The sequence below is a fragment of the Mytilus trossulus genome, chromosome 7 (assembly GCF_036588685.1).
Source record: "Mytilus trossulus isolate FHL-02 chromosome 7, PNRI_Mtr1.1.1.hap1, whole genome shotgun sequence".
Classification (NCBI taxonomy): Eukaryota; Metazoa; Mollusca; class Bivalvia; order Mytilida; family Mytilidae; genus Mytilus; species Mytilus trossulus.
Genome location: NC_086379.1, coordinates 7,329,339 through 7,352,945, shown reverse-complemented (window position 1 = coordinate 7,352,945; position 23,607 = coordinate 7,329,339). Strand labels below are relative to the sequence as shown.

Below are 23,607 nucleotides of genomic sequence, written 5' to 3'. Positions count from 1 at the left end.
CCGTAAAATTAACCTTGGGTAATCCTCAAATTGGTGCAAGAGGCTTTACGGGCTGACTACTAATACATGTCTTAATCTTAAAATAACTCGGCAACGTCAAATAACAGTTGCATGTAAGGCTCGTCTCGGCGGGGTGTCTTTTTTCTGCACGGTCTTTTTTTTTAGTTATATTTTTAGTAACTTACACTTTTTTCCATTATTCTCTTTCTTTCACTATTCTTTATTCCTTTTTTCTTTGTCCTTTGTTCTCTATTCTGTTAATTCACATCCATACCCTCTTATGTGGACTTACGGTAGTTTATTTTTTAGTTTTGGCAGAGATATTAGATACAATATATATAAATGTCTCTGGTTCTGGTATTATGCGATAAGTCAATTTCTTTTTCATGCAGTGTCATGAAATATAATGGTTTTATGCATACCAGCCAAGATTGTGCGTCACATTTTAATAAACAATTCAACACTATATACACGTTATGTGAATTTTATTAAAATCGATGAAGAACATGAATTTGGCAGCTATAGTGCCCCTTAAACAGGTAAAGTTCAATTAATAAATTCTGATCTACTGACATTCAACACCAAATAACTTACTTGCTGTATATTGGTAAATTTGCTTGTATATTGTCAATACCTCAACATCGAGAATACGTCATGTGAGGTGTTGGTCGCTATGTTTGATACGGGGTCACCGGTTGCGGCTTCGAGACAGAGAAAAAAATCTAGGTAAAAAGTGTAGAATTTTGTTTTTGAAAATTTGAGTTGTAAATTTTCCTAAAAAAAAGTACTTAATTCCGTTCATCTAGTTGTAAATTTTCCTAAAAAAAATACTTCATCTATTAGGGGTATAAACAAAAACTGAACAAGAAATGTATAAGTAAACAGACAGAAAGTCGTTGAATTAATTATTTTACAATTGTTTAAATATATGAGAGAATGTTTTAGGCGAATTTTCTTTAATTACAGTTAAGACCCATTACCGTCATCGTATCTGCACACATGATGGAAGTTTATATTCGTTATACGCTTCTTATTTTAGAGTTCAATTTTGGTAGAATTTGAAATCGCAGGGGCGGATCCAGCCATTTTAAAAAGGGGGGTCCTAACCCAGGACAAAATGGGGGGGGGGGGGGGGGTCAACTACATGTCCCCATTCAAATGAATTGATCGGCCAAAAAAAATGGGGGGGGTTCCACACCCCCCCCCCCCCCTCTGGGTCCCCGCCTGAATCGAACTGAGATATATATGTTAATTCTTATAAAATAATGAGGGCATGCACGTGTCACTGATTACACAACTACTGAGCCATGATTTTTTTAGGAATTGTATTGTTAGTTCAGTTTTACCTTTAACATGAATTTGCATATATATAGAAAAAATAAAATATCTCATTCGATGTACTTTTTCAGTTTATTTTTCATGATGACGGGTAAATTAATTTGTTGTGTTTTGCAGTTCACGAATAAAGAAAATTATTTTATAGTTTTTTTTCTGTAACAAGTTCGATTTTTGTTTTTCAGTGTGATTCTTTTCTCTCTCTCTCTCTCTCTCTCTCTCTAAATCAAGTTTTTAAACAAACACAATGTTGACTGAATATCAAATTTTATTGAATTTGTATATCTTTATACTCAACAAACCATTATACAAGAGAAGACAATTATGTACAATATTCAGTTTAACCTTAACGGAAATCTGTGCACGAAGACTATAGTATTTCGTGTCAATAGACTGTCCTGTCTTCGAAAAAGTCTTTCTCGCTGTAACAATTTTTTTTTTTTTTTAAATTAAGTTTAGAATCTTACTACAATCTAACTTACATATTGTTTAAAAATAAGTATACCCAAAATATCATAATTTTCAAAAAAGGAGACGAAAACGGAGACAAGTTCATTTTCAAAATTTATGTTCACATTGAAATTCGTTTCAGGCTTGTGAAACTGGACAAAACGACTTTAATTAGAGAAAAAACCTTAATAAATGCGGATTTCTTTAAACATTCGTATAACTCAAAAATAAAATTCCTGGACAAGTTCGATAAACATGAGAAATAAAATCTAACTACATGTATATTAGTTTGATTGTTTGAAAAGTACGGCTTTTACAGTTAAGAACGGATTCCATATACAAACTTTAATTAATATTAAATCTTTAAAAGTATGAACATTTATTTCCCTTTTTAAAATCGTACAAAGAATTAATTACTGGTCCAGGACAGGATAATTAAATTAAGAATAAAACTTAAAAATTAATGGAACGAAATTTTAATAAAATACGAAAATCTTAAAACATCGTGATATTCATTTTAAACGTCACAATATTACTTCCCGCATGGTCAAACTGTACTAACAACACAATCTATAAACAACAATAAAGATAATCAAATCAATTTTGTTGATTGGATAGTTCATGGCTCAGTAGTTGTGTAATCAGTGACACGTGCCCTCATTATTTTATAAGAATTAACATATCTATCTAAGTTCGAATTCAAATTTTACCAAATTTAACTGTAAAATAAGAAGCGTATAACCAGAGACATATATATTATATGCCTCTGGTATAACGAATATATGCATCCATCCTGTGTGCGATGACTATAAAGGGTCCTGAGTGCACTTCGTATATATGTCATTAGTGCAATCAGGAGGTTCTTCAAGCGGTGTTTAGGCGTACCGTTATTCTTCTGGCGGCTTCAAAAAAAAAAATTCTTATCAATAACTTATACACAAGGAGACTTTTTTGTTTTTTGACAGCATGAACCCCAGTTAATGAAAAAACACAAATTAAGAAAGAAAATCGTTTACAATTAAATTTTATAAAAGGAAAAAGGGGGGGGGGGGTAATAAACAAATTATATTTACGCTCACATACTTCTAAAAAGATTTGCATATGTAAGCTTTCTATAGATAATGTTAAATTATTTCAGGAGTTTTGAAAAAAGAATATATACAGTTTAATTTCGACTAAAATGGTGATTCTTTTTATAGATTTGGTACCTCAGTTTCGACTCAACATTTCTTTTTGAATTGTTAGATGGCAAACTCTTTAGGACAATATTGTATCTGTTCTTTATGTAATTATATATGGTGATATTGGCGATGAGATTCATTATATTATAACAAGGCCTTGTACAAATCCTTGATTATAGAATGTTTGGCAATATAAAAAGACGAAAGTAGACAAACCCTAATTAAGCAGGGTTTCACAAGTTGATATCCAAGAGGCCCACATTTTTGTACATCGAATAAGATCTATATTTTCAACGTTTTCAAAATGAAATAACTTGAATTGAAAATTTCCCAACTGTGAATTCTTTTATTTTTAAACGTCTTTAATTATTATTTCGGAAAGAAAAAAATATTTAGCATATTCATATATTTTCATAATTTTTACAAGGAAACCTTTTTTTGGCAAAGTTTACTTCTATATGTTTTAACCATCACCAGCGACATATTCTCTGCCATCACCAATTAGTCCTAATTATTAAAGATCAATTGATCAAATTCAAATGATGATTGGTATATCGTATTGAATATGACCATAGGTCATCCGTGACGTATCCCAAATAACGGCGCATGCCGATAGATAGTTTATTAATTAGCGTCTCGCAATTTAAATTTCATCAAGGGGACTTAATTAAACCACTTACTATACAAATCTGGAAAAAACGATGTACATGTACTTTTTAATATTTTTAAAACAAATTACAAAAACGTTTAGTGTAAAAATCACCGATTATAAATGTTTCTTTCTGCCTAAAATATATTTGCAGGTTTTGGCATTTGTAAATAACATTAACGTTTTGGAATCCTAATGCAAAAGACAGTCGATTCAAACTGAAATAACTTCTTTAAAGATGGTTTGATTTTTTCAGAGACACATGTATTATATGTACGTGTATAATATATGTCTCAATACATGTATTATATGTCTCTGATTTTACCAAAACAAAAATTACAAAATTATGAAATAAGTTTATATCAATCGAATGTATACCCTGAACTCTCACTATTATATATACATGTCCTAAGTTACTTAATGTCCTGTGTGCAACCAAGAGATCCTGAACGGTTTTTAGACGTACCATTATTTTATATGCATATATTTAAAGCTGTTCTTAATCATATGCATACTAGGTATCAGTAGCGGATCCAGGGGGAGGGTTTCCGGGGGTTGGAACCACTCCTTTTTTTGAACGATCAATGCATTTGAATGGGGACATATGGTTGGAACCACCCCCTCCTCCTTTTGTCCTGGGTTGGGACCCCCCTTTTTCACATTGCTGGATCCGCCACAGAGGTATATTTATATATATGTGTGTATCAGACCAAATGACTTCCCAATTAGCAGAGGCGGATTTCGTTTTTTCCAGCCGCCCCCCCCCCTAAATCTTGGGAAACAAATGGTAGATTATATAGGGAATCACGGAAGCATGACTGGACGTGACCCCTCTAAGGCAGTCAATGAGTCCCCACTCAACCATCAAACATTGCTTAGTTCTAGTTATCTTAGGTCCTAGTGTGAAATAAAGCCAATGGGTCTTTTTAAACACATCTTAATTCATACATGTATACGTTTTCTCACGGATTTGTTCATGCAATATTGAAATTATGTTTACTCAATGCGTAATTACTGAAGTTCATATATTTGCTACTTTTCTTCTTAATTTCATATAAATTATTTTTTTTATTTTTTTCTCGTCGAAAAATTAGTGGTGTTGAAATAGCGAATGGACACAGATACCTTATCACATTTAACAAAAGAAAAGTTGTATAATGTCATCAATCTGTATTACACGTAGACAGGATGTTCTCTAGAAAACTATACGTTATACACACCCGAAATACACGCACTGTCGTAATGGAAAAATACTGTATGTTAGTTACCTGTAATCAGCTTTGCAACACCATGTCATAACAGTTCAAAAAGATTTCTTCAAATCAAAATGAAATATTAATTTTTTCTTTAAAATTTAAAACTTTAAAAAGTAGACTTTGACAAAATTATGAAATAGAAAGAATTGAACAATTTAAAATCGTATTTTAACAAAGATTTAGATAAAACTGCGTAGGTTCATATCGTTTGATTCAACGTTTGTTTGGTTATTTTTTAAGGATGGTTGTAAAATTATATATCAAAATACTGACACACACCAGTCTGCCATCTCAGTATGCAAGGCAAGGGTGGTTGGTGAGGTGCTGGAACTTGATGTACATGTATCATTAAGTTACAGTTCTGTTAGGATTTGACTGCCTTTTTACAGAGACTTTCTATTCTTACTGTTATCAGTTAGTATAGACTGTTCCTGGCTTAGAATGATTCTCTGCTCAGCAAATGGTGCGTAATTAGCATTTGAATCAAATTTCTTGTAGAAGTAAAAAACACAAATTAATGTATTTGACAACTTTATTTAGGAGCAGAGTGACAGTCGAGATTTATGTGGAAGTTTACTCTTCTGCCCGATCTATGTTAATCGATGTTCCAGTATATTTCATATTTATATTTATTCGTGAGGCCCTCGTCATCATTTATATTCACTAAAAGCACAGTCGCATAATGATTTAATAATTATAGCGAAGAAATTGCGAAAATTGGGGGAAATAATAAATTTTTAGTAGCATTATTATTTTAAAATCTGAAGAGGTTCCCCGGCCGTTACTTGCAAATTTAACTCTAAAATGAGAAGTGTATAACGATCTATAACGAATATGTACATCCATCATGCATATGTGTGCAGATACGGCGACTATATAGGGTCTGTCATGAGTGCACTTTATATGCCCTGCATGTAATCACTCAGGAGGTCCTCCTGAGCGGTGTTTGACGTACCGGGAAAATCTTATCTGATTCTAAATCAATTCATCGGTTACACTCCCCTGTCACCAGTGATCCTTTTTGCTGACATTCTGAAAAAGTATTGTGTAGTCGGGCGTATTGCATTTCCGCTAATTTTTCAAAATCCCAATACTACGTTTCCGCAAATTTAAAGTATACGTTTCCGTAATTTGTATTTATTACTTTTCCGCAAATTTACCTGGTAAATTAAAAAGATGTGAATGTACATATATGATAATTTTTTTTCCTTTTAATAAAGAAAATGAGTTAAACTTCATTGAGAAATCTTTGGTTTGGCTTACTTGCCAACTGACATGATTGAAGAATGCTTTGTTGAATTAGTTGCCGATGCTCCATCTGACGATAAATGCATGAGGTTTGCCGATTATATACTGGAATTTTATATAGATGGCAATTGAGATTTCCACCAACCATTTGGGCATCACCTCCTGACCCCGTGAAAAGAAACAACGAATGATGTCTAGTCTTTTCGTGCCTACCTGAACGAGCAGTTTTACGCTAGCCATCCTACCATATTTGACTTTGTAAAAGCACCCATTCGGAAATATGAAAAGGAGAAGATGGGCCTCCTTCCTGAACGAAATACAAAACTTGTAAACGGTGAATGTGCTAATATGGACTTTGTACGACATGTTGGCTACAAATATTCTGCCAGAACTGACTTATGAACTCATATCAAGATATCTATGAACATTCGTTTTCCTATATTATAATGATGTATTTTACTTACATGTTATGATGACCTTTAACTTTTACATTTTTTATTATAGCTTTGCTTTCGTACAATAGGTATTCTTAATTATTTGCCGAAAAGTAATGATTTATTTTTTTACGGAATCGTTACTTTTTTTCCGGAAAAGTAATATATTTATTTGCGGAAACGTAAACTTTTTTTTCCGGAAACGTCATCTTTTTTTCGCGGAAAAGTGATGCCAATTTGCGGAAACGTAAAACGCCGATTAAGATGGAAGGTAAACGAACAGAAAGTCACAGGACATTCCGACAAAAAGTCCCAGGACAAAAAGTCAGACACATGTCAGACTCAGACATAAAAGTAACAAAGTTGATAGGACAAAAAGTCACAAACAATTTGTTGACAATTGTTTGAATGTAAATGAAAAAAGATTTTGAAATATCTTCTTTTTATTGCATATATTCATTTTTGATTTAAGGAAATTGTCATGATTGTTCATCATGTTCATATTATAAAAAAGAAGATGTGGTATGATTGCCAATGAGAAAACTGTCCACAAGAGACCAAAATACACAGACATTAACAACTATAGGTCTTTACGGCCTTCAACAATGAGCCAATATAAAAAAGATGTGGAATGATTGCCAATGAGACAACTGTCCACAAGAGACCAAAATGACACAGACATTAACAACCATAGGTCACCATACAGCCTTCAACAATGAGCAAAGCCGAGGTTAAGCCCATACCGCCTTCAACAATGAGCAAAGCCGAGGTAAAGCCCATACCGCATAGTCAGCTGTAAAACGCAATCATACCATATCTTTTTTTTATATTTACATGTCAAAAAATGCGTGCAAATGTAATCAAAAGCTGCACACATTGTATGTAATGATTTTTGTGTGCAAATGTAATGGTAATTAGTAGACAAACCCTAATTAAGCAGGGTTTCACAAGTTGATATCCAAGAGGCCCACATTTTTGTACATCGAATAAGATCTATATTTTCAACGTTTTCAAAATGAAATAACTTGAATTGAAAATTTCCCAACTGTGAATTTTTTTATTTTTAAACGTCTTTAATTATTATTTCGGAAAGAAAAAAATATTTAGCATATTCATATATTTTCATAATTTTTACAAGGAAACCTTTTTTTGGCAAAGTTTACTTCTATATGTTTTAACCATCACCAGCGACATATTCTCTGCCATCACCAATTAGTCCTAATTATTAAAGATCAATTGATCAAATTCAAATGATGATTGAATATGAATATGTACATCCATCATGTGTGCAGATACGGCGACTATATAGGGTCTGTCATGAGTGCACTTTATATGCCCTGCATGTAATCACTCAGGAGGTCCTCCTGAGCGGTGTTTGACGTACCGGGAAAATCTTATCTGATTCTAAATCAATTCATCGGTTACACTCCCCTGTCACCAGTGATCCTTTTTGCTGACATTCTGAAAAAGTATTGTGTAGTCATTACCCGGACTTCTGCAAAAAACAATTATTCAGTTCACTGATTAAGATGGAAGGTAAACGAACAGAAAGTCACAGGACATTCCGACAAAAAGTCCCAGGACAAAAAGTCAGACACATGTCAGACTCAGACATAAAAGTAACAAAGTTGATAGGACAAAAAGTCACAAACAATTTGTTGACAATTGTTTGAATGTAAATGAAAAAAGATTTTGAAATATCTTCTTTTTATTACATATATTCATTTTTGATTTAAGGAAATTGTCATGATTGTTCATCATGTTCATATTATAAAAAAGAAGATGTGGTATGATTGCCAATGAGAAAACTGTCCACAAGAGACCAAAATACACAGACATTAACAACTATAGGTCTTTACGGCCTTCAACAATGAGCCAATATAAAAAAGATGTGGAATGATTGCCAATGAGACAACTGTCCACAAGAGACCAAAATGACACAGACATTAACAACCATAGGTCACCATACAGCCTTCAACAATGAGCAAAGCCGAGGTTAAGCCCATACCGCCTTCAACAATGAGCAAAGCCGAGGTAAAGCCCATACCGCATAGTCAGCTGTAAAACGCAATCATACCATATCTTTTTTTTATATTTACATGTCAAAAAATGCGTGCAAATGTAATCAAAAGCTGCACACATTGTATGTAATGATTTTTGTGTGCAAATGTAATGGTAATGTGCGTAAACCTAGCACTGATTTATTTGTTTTTAATAAATTTTAATTACAAAGTTGCTACATCATGTTCATGTATAAAACTTCAAGAAAAATAATCTTTAAACTAAATTGTGACTCTTTGTCCTGTGACAGTGTGTGACTTTTTAAATGTGACTTTCTGTCCTACATTCAGATTGAATAGGGGAGTTTGGTTGACCCCGTCTCTCTCTATCTGAGACTACTATCTCATTGATGAGCTTTATGTTTCATGTACAAATGTATTGTGCTTGTCATGTATGTCGGATAAAAGCTCTTCAGAGCTTATGTTGTATTGTTATTTGTATAACCGACAATAAATAAATAGCCCCTAACAAGTAAGAATTAGGTTACTTCTTTTTGTTTTGACATCTTGCAAGGGTTTTTATACCCCCTTATTAAAATTATACCCTTACTTTAAAAAAGGGGGGTTATACTGTTTTACCCCTGGTGTCCATCCATCCTTGCGTCAGTAAATGAATATTTTTCGTCCCATTTTCCTCAGGAACTACAATAGAAGGATTTCTGAAATTTGCTTTCAGGGTTTAATAAATAAGTCAGCTATACCGTGTGATGCATTTTGAGTTTTATCACTCCACAACTTTCTGTTTTCCAAACACTTGTATGAATTTACAAATGATCATGATGATAGCCAAGTTGAAAGTTGAAAACTAACAACCTAATTTATGTACAAAAAAAATAAAAAACAGATATGTTTCACATAAACAAACGACAATCAAGTGCTGAATTATAGGATCCTGACTTGGAACAGGCACAACCATAACAGATTGGCAGGGTATAAGGAACTTTGAAAATGTTTAGTTTTTGTGCTTTGGTCTTTTTTCCGGATACTGTAAGCAATAAGGCCCCTTGTGCATGTCCGAATGGCAGATTCATATATAAACCATGACTGCATTTTATTGTTCTTTGGTCAATGATAAGTTTTCTTGGTTTTGTCATTTTATCAGTTTTTCTAAGCATAGGTCTACTTGTTGTTGAATGGAATGAATACAAGGTATCATATAAAAAAAGATGTCTGCCTGCCAAGGTTAATTTTACTGTGACCTCTCATTCATAGAATAATGATAATATTCATGATATTGAACAGCAAGAATGATGAGTAAGTTGATGTTATATACAAATAAGGCAAAATTTTCAGTTGCCTACTAATTATGATATAGTAGTTATTTTTGTCATTAAATGATGTTTACCCTTTTATGCATAGGGCAAGAACATTAAAGATAAAGGGGAAACTATAAACAGAAGAAATTATCAACAAAATAAGATTTACAGAGGTCAACAAAGTCTAAATGGTAAGTCCACTGTTATAAAAGTTTTTGTCCGTGAATAATGATTAAATATTTATTAAACTAAGATGTGGTATGATGAATGAGAAAATTATCCATCAGAGTTCAATTTAGTGGATGTAACCATTGTAATTACTTATTAGAGGCCATTGATGACCTGTAACATGTGTAAATAATGAGAAAACCCATACCCTATACATGTTATAGTAATCTATAAAAGACAACACTAACCAAATTTGAAACAGAGCATCAATTCAAACGTCAAATATACCAGACTAATTTATAAAAATAAAAAATTATGAAAAATAAAAATGACGGATATGAACCAACATCAACCACTGAACTATGTACAAGATCCTGATATTGGACAGGTATAATATGGCTGGGTTGATATAAAAATAAGAAACACTTAGCAGTCTGATTTCCAATGAGACATTTCTCCAATAGAGATCATATGACATTTAATGAGGCTCTAGGGTATAACAATTTCAGAAAAATATTTAATACTTTTTTTTCATAACTCATTTCATTTATTACTTTATCATATGGTACACCAAATCATTCAAAACAATCAATTTGGTTTGGCCCCAGATGACTTTTAAAATGTATATATCATTGAAAAAGCTCTAAATTATCTCCCTTTGGTGCAAAAACCAAAAACACCATTTTTTGGCATTTGAAATGTAATATCTTTTTTAACTCATCAGTGGCCTTTATTTTTATGCCCCACCTACGATAGTAGAGGGGCATTATGTTTTCTGGTCTGTGCGTCCGTTTGTCCGTCTGTTTGTTTGTCTGTCTGTTCGTCCATCTGTCCCACTTCAGGTTAAAGTTTTTGGTCAAGGTAATTTTTGATGAAGTTGAAGTCCAGTCAACTTGAAACTTAGTACACATGTTCCTTATGATATGATCTTTCTAATTTTTAAACCAAATTGAACTTTTGACCCCAATTTCACGGTCCACTGAATATAGAAAATGAAAGTGCATGTTTCAGGTTAAAGTTTTTGGTCAAGGTATTTTTTGATGAAGTTGAAGTCCAATCAACTTGAAACTTAGAACACATGTTCCTTATGCTATTATCTTTCTAATTTTAATGCCTTATTATATTTTTTATCCAATTTCATGGTCCATTGAACATGGAAAATGATAGTGCGAGTGGGGCATTCATGTACTTTGGACGAATTCTTGTTTATTATAATTTTTAATTAAGCTGTACTTTAACTAAACTTTTATAAAAGTTAAGCGATTTCTGTAACTTAGTACTTGAATATTCAAATGAAAGTTTATCATAATAATCATAAACATGATAAAATAGCCATTTTATTTATTTCTTCACTGATAATTTTTGAGTTTGTGTATTTGTAGGTCAGACATCTTGATTTTCATGGTCATCATTCACAGATCAATACTGAACAGAAAACTTAAAGCTGATATTTTTCTCCATAGTGCGACTTTTTTATTATTTTGAAATGGAACGTGTTTTTTCCTACATTTATTTGAAAGAGGAAATTTCAACATGATGACTATAAACAAAAAGGAGTCATATCATCACGATCATTGATGCACAAGAACTTGATCATATAAATACAACAATGTAATTATCAATTGAAAGATGGAACAAATGAACAAAACATTAGAATGTTGTTGTCCAAATAAACTTGCTTTGTTTTCTCATTTGAATCTCTCCATTCAATAAAGATGTACAGAGGAAGATCTTTGAAGAACAGATTGAAAAAATGTTTTGTCTAAGAATTGCAGGAATATTCTAGTGAATGAAATTATTTATTGACTTCACTCTTATAAAGTGGACTGAATAATTGTACATAGTAAGTTGTGAATAAAGAAAACAAAAACTTTAACAAAAAGTGTTTATATTATAAATTTGCAAATATAAGCATACTATTATATACACCACAAAAGTATATATAATTCAACTTATACAAGTATTGCAATGAAACTATAACAAAGAAAATCTTACCTCATGAAAAGAGTAAACTATTCAGTCAGAATAAAAATATTATGTATATATAAAATATTTTTTCAGTTCTATTTTTCATAATAGAATTAACAAGACAAAGATTTCAAAACAATATTTTTTCATTTATTTAGACATTTCATCATTTTGTTTCAGTGAAAGGACTTTATTCTTTGACTGTAAATATTATTATACATTCCAAAATAATATTAATCTTTATTGTCATATAAACAAATAAAAAACATGTATGTGACAAAATGAAAAAAAAAAAATATATATAGATATAGGAAGATGTGGTGTATGTATATATAAAAAATATATTAAAAAAAACTTGTATACATTTAAAACATTTTACTACCAAACAGCATTCATTGTAACATACACATAACTTTATATTTATATATATATAATTATAATTTTAATCCCACAGGATTTTATTTTGTCCCATGGGATATTGAAAATCCCATGGGATAATAAAAATCCCATGGGATTTTTTTTGTCCCATAGGACAACAAATATCCCATGGGACTACAAATATCCCATGGGACCAAAAAACATCCCATGGGATTTAACCAAAATCCCATGGGATAATGGTCAATCCCATGGGATTTCGCTCTGTCCCATGGGATATTGAAAATCCCATGTTTTTATAATTCAAATTGCAAAATAAATATGAAAGAAACAGTAGAAAACCAATGAAATTATTGAATCCCATGTAATTCCGCACATTTTGGTTATATACATGATATTGTAGCTTTTGTTTGAGGCGGCGGCGGATTTGCAAATGAGTGTTTTGCAAATTAAAAGTGTCCAGTGTTATTCGATGATTGACTTTTTAGAATCAAGCATTCCTCGGGTGTAATTCTTCTTTTTTATTTCCATTTTGCCGAAAGAAAAGAAAAACCATATTTTTATCAAGTTATATTAATTAATCCTATCAAATTTGGGACAAAATATTTCATGACGCAGATTTACAAATTCAACTGTCGGTCGGATGAATTCCACTTAATCACAATATTTTAACATCTGAAAAAAAAGAGTTTACTATTTCATATTTTTCTTAAAGTAGTTGTTATACATGTACACTATATATAGTCATTTCCTACAAGTTTACTGTTTAATATAAGTCGATCATACCACGCTTTTTATGTCCTTAAATGATTTTTTACACAATATGATCGTACATATTTCCGGGTGTTTTGTTTACTAAGTATTTTGATATTAAAAGAAAAAAATCTTTATTCTTACGGAGAAATCATTTGGTTATAAATATTGCATATCGATGCAGCATATAAAATGTGTCGTCGTAGGAGACGGGTAAGTAACGTTATTTATTTGCATTTCATTTTAATTACGGTTTGCCATGATAAAGAAAAGCATCCATATAACATGTATATCGATTAAATGTTGCTCGCGTTAATAAGACCGCAATTGGTCATGTATACTCGTCCGTCCGTCTGTCCGTCCCGCTTCAGGTTAAAGTTGTTGGTCAAGGTAGTTTTTGATTAAGTTGAAGTTCAATCAACTTGAAACTTAGTACACATATTCCTGATGAGATGAACTTTATCATTTTTATGCAAAACTAGAGTTTTGACCCCAATATCATGGTCAACTAAACATAGCAAATGATAGTGCGAGTGGGGCATCCGTGTACTTTGGTCATATTCTTGTTTAAATTTAGCCATGATGTATATCGCTTCCTCAAGCTACTAGTTCAAGTAACAACTATCTATCACTGCCATGTGTTCTTATTAACATACTTTTAGCTCGCTATGCAATTTGGATTTTGCTCATTGTTGAATGTACGGTGACTTAAAGTTGTTAACTTCTATTACATCCGATCTCTGGTGGAGATTTGTCTCATTGGCAATCATACAACATCTTATGATTTTGATATGTTTTGACTTTCTTATTACTGATAATTTCTGTTCCACACTGAGTCTGTTTTTTTTTTTACAAAAATCAACATATTCGTTCATTCTGGCCAGATGCTGCTCAAATTGATGCCTACATATTCCAAAATGTTACTTTTCACTAAAGGTAAAAATTAATTGTAAACTAAAAATGATGGAACTAAAACATTGGCGGCAAAATTATTCTGTGATTTATAATTTTCGTCGAAATGTATACATTGACAGTTTAAAAGGGCGATTACATAACACTTTGATTTTTTTTAAAACATCAAACTCTTATGATATCAAAAACGAAGATGTGGTATGATTTCAAATTAGAAAACTCTTCGCAAAAGACCAAATTACTCAGAAACCACAGGTTACATATATCATACGGCCTTCAACAACGAACAAAGCCTCCAATAAACGAATTTATGAAATTAAGTTGTACAAAATATATATTTCAAACGTATTTTTTTTATTATAACATTATTTACTATTTGCAGATACGTAGGAAAGACGTGTATTTTAATGTCATATGCTAACAACAAATTTCAACACGAACACGTTCCTTCAATGTAAGATGTTTACAATACATGTAATTTTAAAACAATGGTTTTATCAGTACTATAATTCTGACTTTTTGTACTCTAAAATGAAAAAAAGGTCATAAAAGTATTCAGCTTGTAATATACATATTTCACTTGAAAAAAACAAACGAAGTACATGTAAGCAAATACTAAATGATATAAAATAGGAAGTAGGAAACCAATTAACTTAAGGCTTTTAAAGTGTATGTTCTCTCGTCAAAGAAGTACTTATCTAAGTTAATCGGTTACAACTGGTTAAACATCTATTAGGAAGCAATCCCGTAAATAAACTCTAGCATAGATACCATTACCCTAAACTGAAGAGTTTTCATATCATTTTGAATTTTACAACATACATTATTTCATGTACAGATATTTTCTCTAAACACTGTTGGGTTTAAGTTGGGAGCAAATAACGAAATGTAATCGGAGAGCTCCATGATTCGAACCAATGATATCATATATGTTCTTTAGGTGAGCGCTGTAACCGACTTACATTTTGTACATGTACCCGATTGTGAAGGACTATCCTAACCTAACCCCTTACGGTTGACCAATTATCTACTACCCAACGGAAGACATCCTTTAACAGTATTGACATAATATGTTAAGAATTATTCAATTGCATTGTTATTCATGATTACTGCGTAAAATTCCGATGGCAAAATACTTACAATTATATATCTATAACAACTTATGATTTCTATAGATTTGACAATTATAATGCAAATGTAATGGTTGATGGTAACTGCATAGAGCTAGGATTGTGGGATACAGCTGGACAAGAGGACTACGACAGACTAAGACCATTGTCGTATCCACTCACAGTAAGTTTGAACAAAAAATCGCATGAGTATAGACACATAAAAGTAGATTGTCCAAATTGTGAAGTATGGGCCATTTTACTGCCATTCGAAGATCACTGTCTGTCAGACCTTTATTCGATGATCACTGTCTGTTAAACATCCATTCGAAGATCACTGTCTGTCAGACCTCCATTCGAAGATCACTGTCTGTCAGGCTTCCATTCGAAGATAACTGTCTGTCAGGCCTCAATTCAAAGATAACTGTCTGTCAGACCTCTATTCGAAGATCACTGTCTGTTAGACTTGCATTCGACGATAACTGTCTGTGAGACCTCCATTCGAAGATCACTATCTGTCAGGCTTCTATTCGAAGATAAATGTCTGTCAGACCTCTAAAAGAGCCGTTTTACGGATTGTTGCACGTGCTGCGAAAGTGCCATTTTACCTACACAGGAACTTTAACTTTTAAAAAGGCACAAGATCACTGTCTGTCAGACCTCTAAAGAAAATTGTTGCACGTGTTGTTACACGTTCTGCGAAGTGTCACTATAACTGCACACGAACGGGAATTTTAATATCAGAACTTTTTTTTTAAATTTTGCGACACACAACCAATCGCGAATTTTATCTTTATCATTTGTTTAATTTGTGGTTTAAAAACTGCCAATACATGCAAGAATAAAACCAGCGATGAAAACTAACAATGGCATCAATATTTAATTTTACGTAGTTTTTGGATTATAAAATTAATAAACTTTCATGTAACCATCACTGTTTTTTTAAATAAAGTTTTTGTATTATTGAAACGTTTTTAATGTAATTTGATTTTTTTTTACCTAAATGGTCCAAATACTCATATGGTCCGGCCCGTTAATAAGTTAACCAAACGAGTATTATACTCGTATGGTCCAGAACATATCTATAAGACGGTTAATACGGGGTTGTTACATGCATATATAGTATCACGCTTACAGGAAAAGGTATTCCATGCAACTTCCTAAACTTCCATTTTAATGTTCAACCTACGACTATAACTGTTATTTTCCTGTAACATTGATATTTTAAAGAATTTACTTCATTTTTGACAGGACATATTCCTTTTGTGTTTCACAGTTGAAGGCGCAACTAGTTACCAAAATATTGAACTCAAAGTAAGTTAAAGGATAATAAACTATATGCTCTAATTACATATTTAGCTCGTATTCCTACATTGCATACCAATGCCAAGCCATCTGCTATGGACAGGAACAAGAATAAAGCATATAGATTCCATATTTCAGATTATAGATGCTAGACAATAGTTGAATACATATAATACAATCATATAGTGTGTGTACAGAGTTGTTGGGTCTACGTTACTGTGTAAACAGCACATGTTACTGCACATGTAGTATACACAAAAAGTCTGCAAAAAAATGAATCTGGAAGTATGTCATATGATGTTAAGCTGTAAATCGACTAGAAGCTGGAGAGATACTGTAAATAGCCACGAAAAAATGCAAGAAAACTGAAATTATTACAAGACGGAAATATAATGACATGAATAAACGCAACATTTGACAAGGTTATTTTTTTCTATTTAGTTTCCGATTATTCACTGTGATGACTTGAACTTTGAGATACCAAAGAAAATTAAGTCGGAAAAAAATGTAAACCGCAATTGCAAAAAAAACCCAATATGATGTAATTTTAAAAGACAAACAGGCCTGCAAAAATTTAACACTCTAACAAAAAGTAACAACAAAAGTGGGCAAAATTAAATCCATTTAAAAACTAGGGGTAGCCGGCCGCCTGTGCTCCGGAAGGGTAGGCTGATCGTGCTTCAATAGTTGCTCTAGTCATGTTGATTATGATTAGGACACTAAGGTTTTAGGTTTACTGTCATATTTTTCATAATCAAGTATTCAATGATACATGAATAAACCATGCCCACCTTCTGAATTATTTACTCTTCTTTTAACATTTCAGTGGTTTCCCGAAATCCGACATCATTGTCATGACGCACCACTGTTACTTGTTGGAACAAAGATTGACTTAAGGAATACATATGAAAGAATGAAACACAAATCACAGAAACATGAACACACGTTTATAACATACGAACAAGGACAAGCATTGGCCGAGAAAATAAGAGCCGAGAAATACGTAGAATGCTCTGCAATGACACAAGAGGGTCTAAAAGAAGTATTTGAAGATGCTATTAGAATAGTTTTACATCACAAGAAAATAAGACAAGAAGGTCACGGGAAGTGTGGTTTACTTTAATTATTATTCACTTTTGTAGTACACGTGTTATAAAAATAAATACTCGTTTTCACTGACAATTTTGTTACCGCTTTGTGGATATTTATCAGAAGAAATGTACTAAAATATGAAACTGGCCGTTCATTTAAAAACAAAAAGTACGAAACTGCCATAAACAGAACCACAGCACCTTATATATCTTCTGATTAAGATTGCAGAAGATGTTGCCAAGTCGAACATCTTCATGTTAAGTTTAGACTTTGCGTATATCCGCTGAGCTTGGTTTTTGCTTTGGTAGGGTTCGAGTGTCCTTTTCCAGTGCATATTTTAATCTTGGAGCTGCTTTTGTTACATTTGTTACAGCAACTGTTTATTTAACGGATTTTTTAAATATTTATTTAATCTTTTTTTTTTTTGGGGGGGGGGGGAGGGGGGGGAGGGATAAAAAAAAATGATCATGTTAGAGAACCACTTCAAGGTAAAATCAATGAAGGTTGCGAGGAGGATATAAAAGGTTTTCGTCAGTGCAACGCATGGTTTTACTATCTTCCTCAAACATGTAATATTTATTAGAATTTGTTTGCATGCAAACAAGGAAGACTTTGTATGCAAACAATGTATCGGGGGAAAAACGATACATACCTGTCAATACTGAATATCAGTGATAAGATCCAATTATAAACTCAACTCAACTTTAAATAGATTACAATAAATATTGTTTATGGTCAAACAAGGAAAAAGCTACATATTAGTAAATCATAAGATTTGAAGATAAAGATACAATTTAACTTGTTGCATGTACACTTTTAACTGTTACATTCTTTTAACTTTTTTAATGTATAAATACATGTAACTACGTACACATGTAATAATGACAGAACTTCATTTTTGATATTTAAAGAGAAACTTCCCTTTTAAAGATGTATTATACTATAACTATAACTACGCATCAATTAATAAAAAAGTACGTTTTACACATACCGTTTGTTGTAAATCGGGAAAACAGAAATTTGTACACAATGAATTATAATTAATATGATCGTAATAGATAAGCGTGTGCATACTTGCCTTTTTGCTGGTGTGATTAAGAGATTTCTTGAAATTTAAATTAAATCTTGAATTACCATTCTGATGTGTCCTTCTTCTTTCGCTTTGTGAAGAAGATCGTGTTCTCCACCATGTTTCAAAAACAAATTCGTACTAAAATGTATGTAGGATATCGTCTTGGTTAAGTTCTTCGTGGTCTTTTAAGAACTGATTCAAATTCATTGAATTCTCACATATTTCTTTGCAATTTAGTGGACTCCAAATCTGTTGTTGTGGTGATGTTGAAACTAATTATCACGTCAAAACTGAAACTGCAACGTCAGCTGTTAACAACGCTGAAAACCAAACGGATATTTGTTTTGGTGTTGCTCGATTGGAAATTAAATCAAATCATTCTTAAAGTATGAAAATGTAATGCCTCCAAATATTAATATGTATGAGCATATTGCATGGCATGAAAAAAAACATTTCCTAATTAACTTCATCAACTTATTACACCCTAGAAAAGAAGAGCATTGTTTTGCCTCTTTTTGAAGTGTTGTTCGGAGTAGCAGTTACATTTCTACATGTTTTCTCCCTGATCAAGTACGTATAGATTTTAGAGCAGCGTGTTCGCATAGTATAAGTTTCTCGTTCTGATATGCCTGTAATATTTGCCATGATGAACACCAATCTATCCTTTCTTGAGACGACAAAACACAGATGTTAAATTCGTGTCTCATCTGTTTGTCAAAGTTTAATTTCTAAACAATAACATATGTTTAAGAGATATGCAAAAGATACAAAAAGGGATATTCAGCCCCCACAAGTCGAAATCAAACTAACAATGCAACGTTACTGCTAAAAGGGGGGAAATCATACATACAAACAACTGTTCCCCAAGTACAAAAAAAACACAACATAAAAAAATCAAGAATAATCAACCGAAACCAACAATCAAAGAGCTGAATAGCTTTGAGGGGAAAGACAGCCCTTGTTTCTATTTCATTATTTTTTTCGGGGGGGGGGGTATCTTTTTGATAGTCTTCATATAAAGAATGAAAAAGAAGAACAGCTAGAACATGTGGAAGGTTCACACTATTGGAATCAATTGTTGTTTCGCAGGTAAGTTAATGCAGTTTATAAGAAATTAGCAATGATTTTCGGTGTTTGCATCGCAATCTAAATCTGATGTCATTTTCCCATCTATTCAACACGTGATTGGCTAGAACGTTTCGTCGACGTCAGATTTTAGCTTGTCACCAACAGCTGATCGGGCACCTTGTTATGATAGAAGTCAATGTCTTCAGTTCGACAACAACACGTTATTATAGATGTGGGTTGGTTATATTTTGAGGTAAGTTAGTTTTAAATTATTTTAGCCTTCTGCCGAGGATCTTGGATATCCATTTCATTCACGACTATGAATGTAGTCTGAAGAGAAAGCTGCATGTTTACTTAAAAAATGTGGTTATTTACACGTTTCGCTGTCAACACGATGTGGTCAGTCTGTTGAAACTTCCTTTTGAAATAATTGTTCATGTTTACACTATCTCACTTGCTTATAAACAATCCAATCTTTATTGACTATTGACTATACAAATATGAACCATGCAACGTGTTAAAGGAGTAGAATTTGTTAAAATGCCCGATCAACATGCCGGCTGAGGCCCACCACCTTTGAATTCACCTATGCCTTTACAACCCCCCCCCCCCCCCCCCCCCCCTTGTGCATTTTCTTTAAGGATCTGTAAGGTATATTTGTACATGAATCATCTTAAAACTGATCGCATTTACACATGATAAATCATTTCTTATTCCAATTTATAACATATTGTAGAAGTAAAACAAAAATTTATTCAAATTATATGCATGCATTACTCTGTGCATCATACTTATGCCTCAGCCTGATTTTAATCAAACCGTGGAAGCATTCACATGAGATATTACATGTGAGAAATATTATTTATTATCATGGCCATAATTTATTAACAACTTTTCATTGATGGTTTTGAATCTGATGCTACATAAGTCATTATAGTATTATTTTAAATCATCCCTTTTAGTGTACATTTGAATTTTTTGTCTTTAATAATTTGTTTTCTAAGACTTATGTTTATTTTATATATAGACATAAGAATAAATTAAATATGTATTTTTAATATTGATTCACTATGATAATGTGTATCTGAAGTATTTGTGTGTTTGTGTTGATCTTTTCAAATTTTAACACACTTATTATAAAACAATTTACATCAACAGATCAATCTTAATTTTGTGTATTTGATTTTACAACCTGGTGTATATACAATTGAGTATTAATTGAAACCTTTCAGTAATTATTGTAACTTCTTTTGCAGATTGATTTACAACTGGCACACATAAGTTGACAGTTAATGCATAAAGAGTGTAGTTTCCATAACATCAAATATGAGGTCAATACACAATTAAATGTAAGTATCAATTATATCATAATGAATTATTCCTGCTAGGGTCCTTCAGTTCTATATTTTATATACCATTTTCTATATTAATCTTTATCTATTTTGCCCAGTATTCTCTATTCTTTGTATTTTAACACACCATCATTTTCTTTTATTATCATTCTTTTCTTAATCTTTAATTTCTTAGCCTTTATATATTGCACTTTTGCTTAAGGGATTATTACATGATTGGTGCATCTATTCTGTAAACACCATCCAGACCCTCAGTTTAGGTGAATATAATTAAGTTATCTGGTGTATTAAGTCACACCCACCCCAGATTGATTATTAAAGTCTTATTGATTATTAATAACAAATTGGCAAAGCAATGTGATGAGTAAATATCAGTTATAGAAAGTTGTATACATAAACTTTATTGTACTTTTACAGACAATTCATCAATTAAACGTTGTGTCAAGTTTACTTTTAATTCAAAAATAATTAAGGAATACATATATGTGACAATTTTGACTGAAGTTTTCTTTGTGTATCATAACATGAATACCAATAACTTTTAAATGTCATTAATGGTTTACATATTTTTTTCAGTGCATGCATGAAGATAACTTGGAGGCAATGGTGTCATACAAGTTAGTTTTAACTATGATAGCTTACTGAAATTTGAAAAAAGTAATCAAAGAAAAAGAGTGACCACTTCTGTCTTATGAAGATCAACATATATATACAAGGAAATTGTCAGACAATTTGTAACCATGTATGAGGATAGCTTTAGATATATACATGAAAAGAAAGTGAAATCAATGTTTTAAGATAAAATCTTGATGTCAGACATATAACAAAAATATAACAGTGTTGAATATGAAAACCCCATGTCATGTCACATGTAACTTTGGAATGCAGCAGTTTTCAGTATGACACTAAAAGGAAGGATTTCAATACTGTTAAAACTGACTCTTGAACATTGAAGATAGAGAAATAAAGGTTTTACATCAGAGGAAATGACTGTGCACTTCTTTCTTGAAGGATCAACACACAAAAGGAAATGTTCATATCATTATGCATCATGTGCAGTAGTTGAGATAATTTTGGATATATACATAAAACTGTGAACTAAGTGATAATTATAATTCAAACATTATATGTGGTACCTGCATGTACTTACTGGTATATATATATATATATATTGTAATTCACAACATGTTACATGAATATATAGGAATATTCTTTGCATGATACATGTGAAATAAAAAAAAACACAAGTAAAGGAATAAGGATTTATCTAGTACATCATTATCATATGAAAACCAGCAGAAAGATATATGTCTACATTTATTTTGGACCATGGAAACCTACAAGGAAGTATATATTGTGTGCATTGTTATATCAGAATAATCAGTTTCAATTCAATGTGACATATATATGCAAGGCTTTTTGTTTTAATTTTGAGTAAACTTTTTGAAATGAATGAAAAATTATAAGTTTCTTTGATTTTGAAACCTTTGAAATATCAATAGTCATACTTGTATGTAATAGGCAGATAATACTCATACTGAACTCAATGCTTTCACATGCATACAACTTTATTGAATAAACAAACAGTTTTATCTGAAGGAAATTTCTTTTTTTAATATTTTTTTTTAATTTACTGTTTTGTACTGGAAAAACTGCAATGAATGAGTGATGCATGTTCAAAAAATGAACATAGCTCTATAAATTATTGCTTATAGCTGATATAGTTTTGAAAAAGACCCATTCACACATATGACATGTATGATGTGTCAGTAACTGATCCTTATAATTCAGTGAATTAATTAAAAATGTTTTTAAATAAAAAAAAAACATTGAAAAAACTTTAACAGGGCTGAGCAGATAAATATTTCTCATAAAACATGAGTTTGACAGAAGCCTTCAAGGGGCTTCATACTACCATGCAGTTGTGCTTGTTAAAGTGTTTTCCCTATCTGGAGAATCATTTTGTTTTAGAAATACTGTTTTGCCGTTCGTCATCACGTTATTTCACTATGCTAAACCTTGGTAATCTAAAAGTCGTAAAGACCCTATGATATTAAAATTTAAGGAAGTAAGCAAGATAATTATTTTGCAATCGGCACACGTATATGTATCTATGTGTAGTTAGAAATGAACATTTGGTTACGAAAACCCTTACAAAGTATAACGTCAGAGTATCCCCCCTTTTTTCTCTTCGTATGCATGGTGATTCTTTAAAGATTCATGAACAACTTAAGTATGAAAATGTGAAAACAACAACATTATTTTACATCATTAATGTGTTAATCTCTAGTCAGAAACTATCAAAATGTCGATTATTTCTTTCCCGGCATTTTCACACCGAAAAGGGAAATAATCTATTTGTCATGATCTAAATCAATTCAGTGTTTAAATGTCGCCGAGTAAGGACTTGAATATCATTCTTCTATAAAGATCGCATTGGCACACCTCGTTAACATTTATTGATCTCTTTAAAACTTGGCATATTTATTCTTGGAAAGCTCACGAATACGAAGATTGCTGTTTCTTGTTTTTAAAATGATTACAACATTTCTAAAATTGGCAAA

At 31.8% G+C, this 23,607-nt stretch overlaps 1 protein-coding gene and 2 long non-coding RNA genes across 6 annotated transcripts in view; all 3 read left to right on the top strand.

The window, feature by feature from the left end:
* LOC134726795 (uncharacterized) overlaps positions 1 to 11,850 on the top strand; it is a 252,490-nt gene extending 240,640 nt beyond the window's left edge. Inside the window, exons 1-3 of one of the 3 annotated variants that reach the window (XR_010108641.1) lie at positions 643 to 726; positions 9,973 to 10,060; positions 11,420 to 11,850. This is a non-coding gene — a long non-coding RNA (uncharacterized LOC134726795). Of the gene's footprint in view, positions 1 to 642; positions 727 to 7,991; positions 8,090 to 9,972; positions 10,061 to 11,419 lie in introns of those variants that run through there. The other 2 variants (XR_010108639.1, XR_010108640.1) reach the window with 2 other exon arrangements.
* A 1,309-nt stretch (positions 11,851 to 13,159) lies between these two features.
* On the top strand, positions 13,160 to 17,641 carry LOC134724574 (ras-related C3 botulinum toxin substrate 2-like). Of its 2 annotated transcripts, XM_063587681.1 has the most exons (5): positions 13,164 to 13,346; positions 14,428 to 14,499; positions 15,221 to 15,338; positions 16,406 to 16,468; positions 17,286 to 17,641. In XM_063587681.1, the coding sequence occupies exons 1-5, from the start codon at positions 13,312 to 13,314 to the stop codon at positions 17,580 to 17,582; spliced, it is 585 nt and encodes a 194-aa protein (XP_063443751.1). In that variant the 5' UTR covers positions 13,164 to 13,311; the 3' UTR covers positions 17,583 to 17,641. The 2 variants fall into 2 exon arrangements, with proteins under 2 accessions (XP_063443752.1, XP_063443751.1); XM_063587682.1 differs by lacking the exon at positions 14,428 to 14,499 and having other exon boundaries at positions 13,160 to 13,346.
* A 2,197-nt stretch (positions 17,642 to 19,838) lies between these two features.
* Positions 19,839 to 22,614, top strand: LOC134724576 (uncharacterized). The gene is made up of 3 exons (XR_010108447.1): positions 19,839 to 19,944; positions 20,948 to 21,040; positions 21,620 to 22,614. It is a non-coding gene; the product is annotated as an uncharacterized LOC134724576 (long non-coding RNA).
* Positions 22,615 to 23,607: the final 993 nt, after the last annotated feature.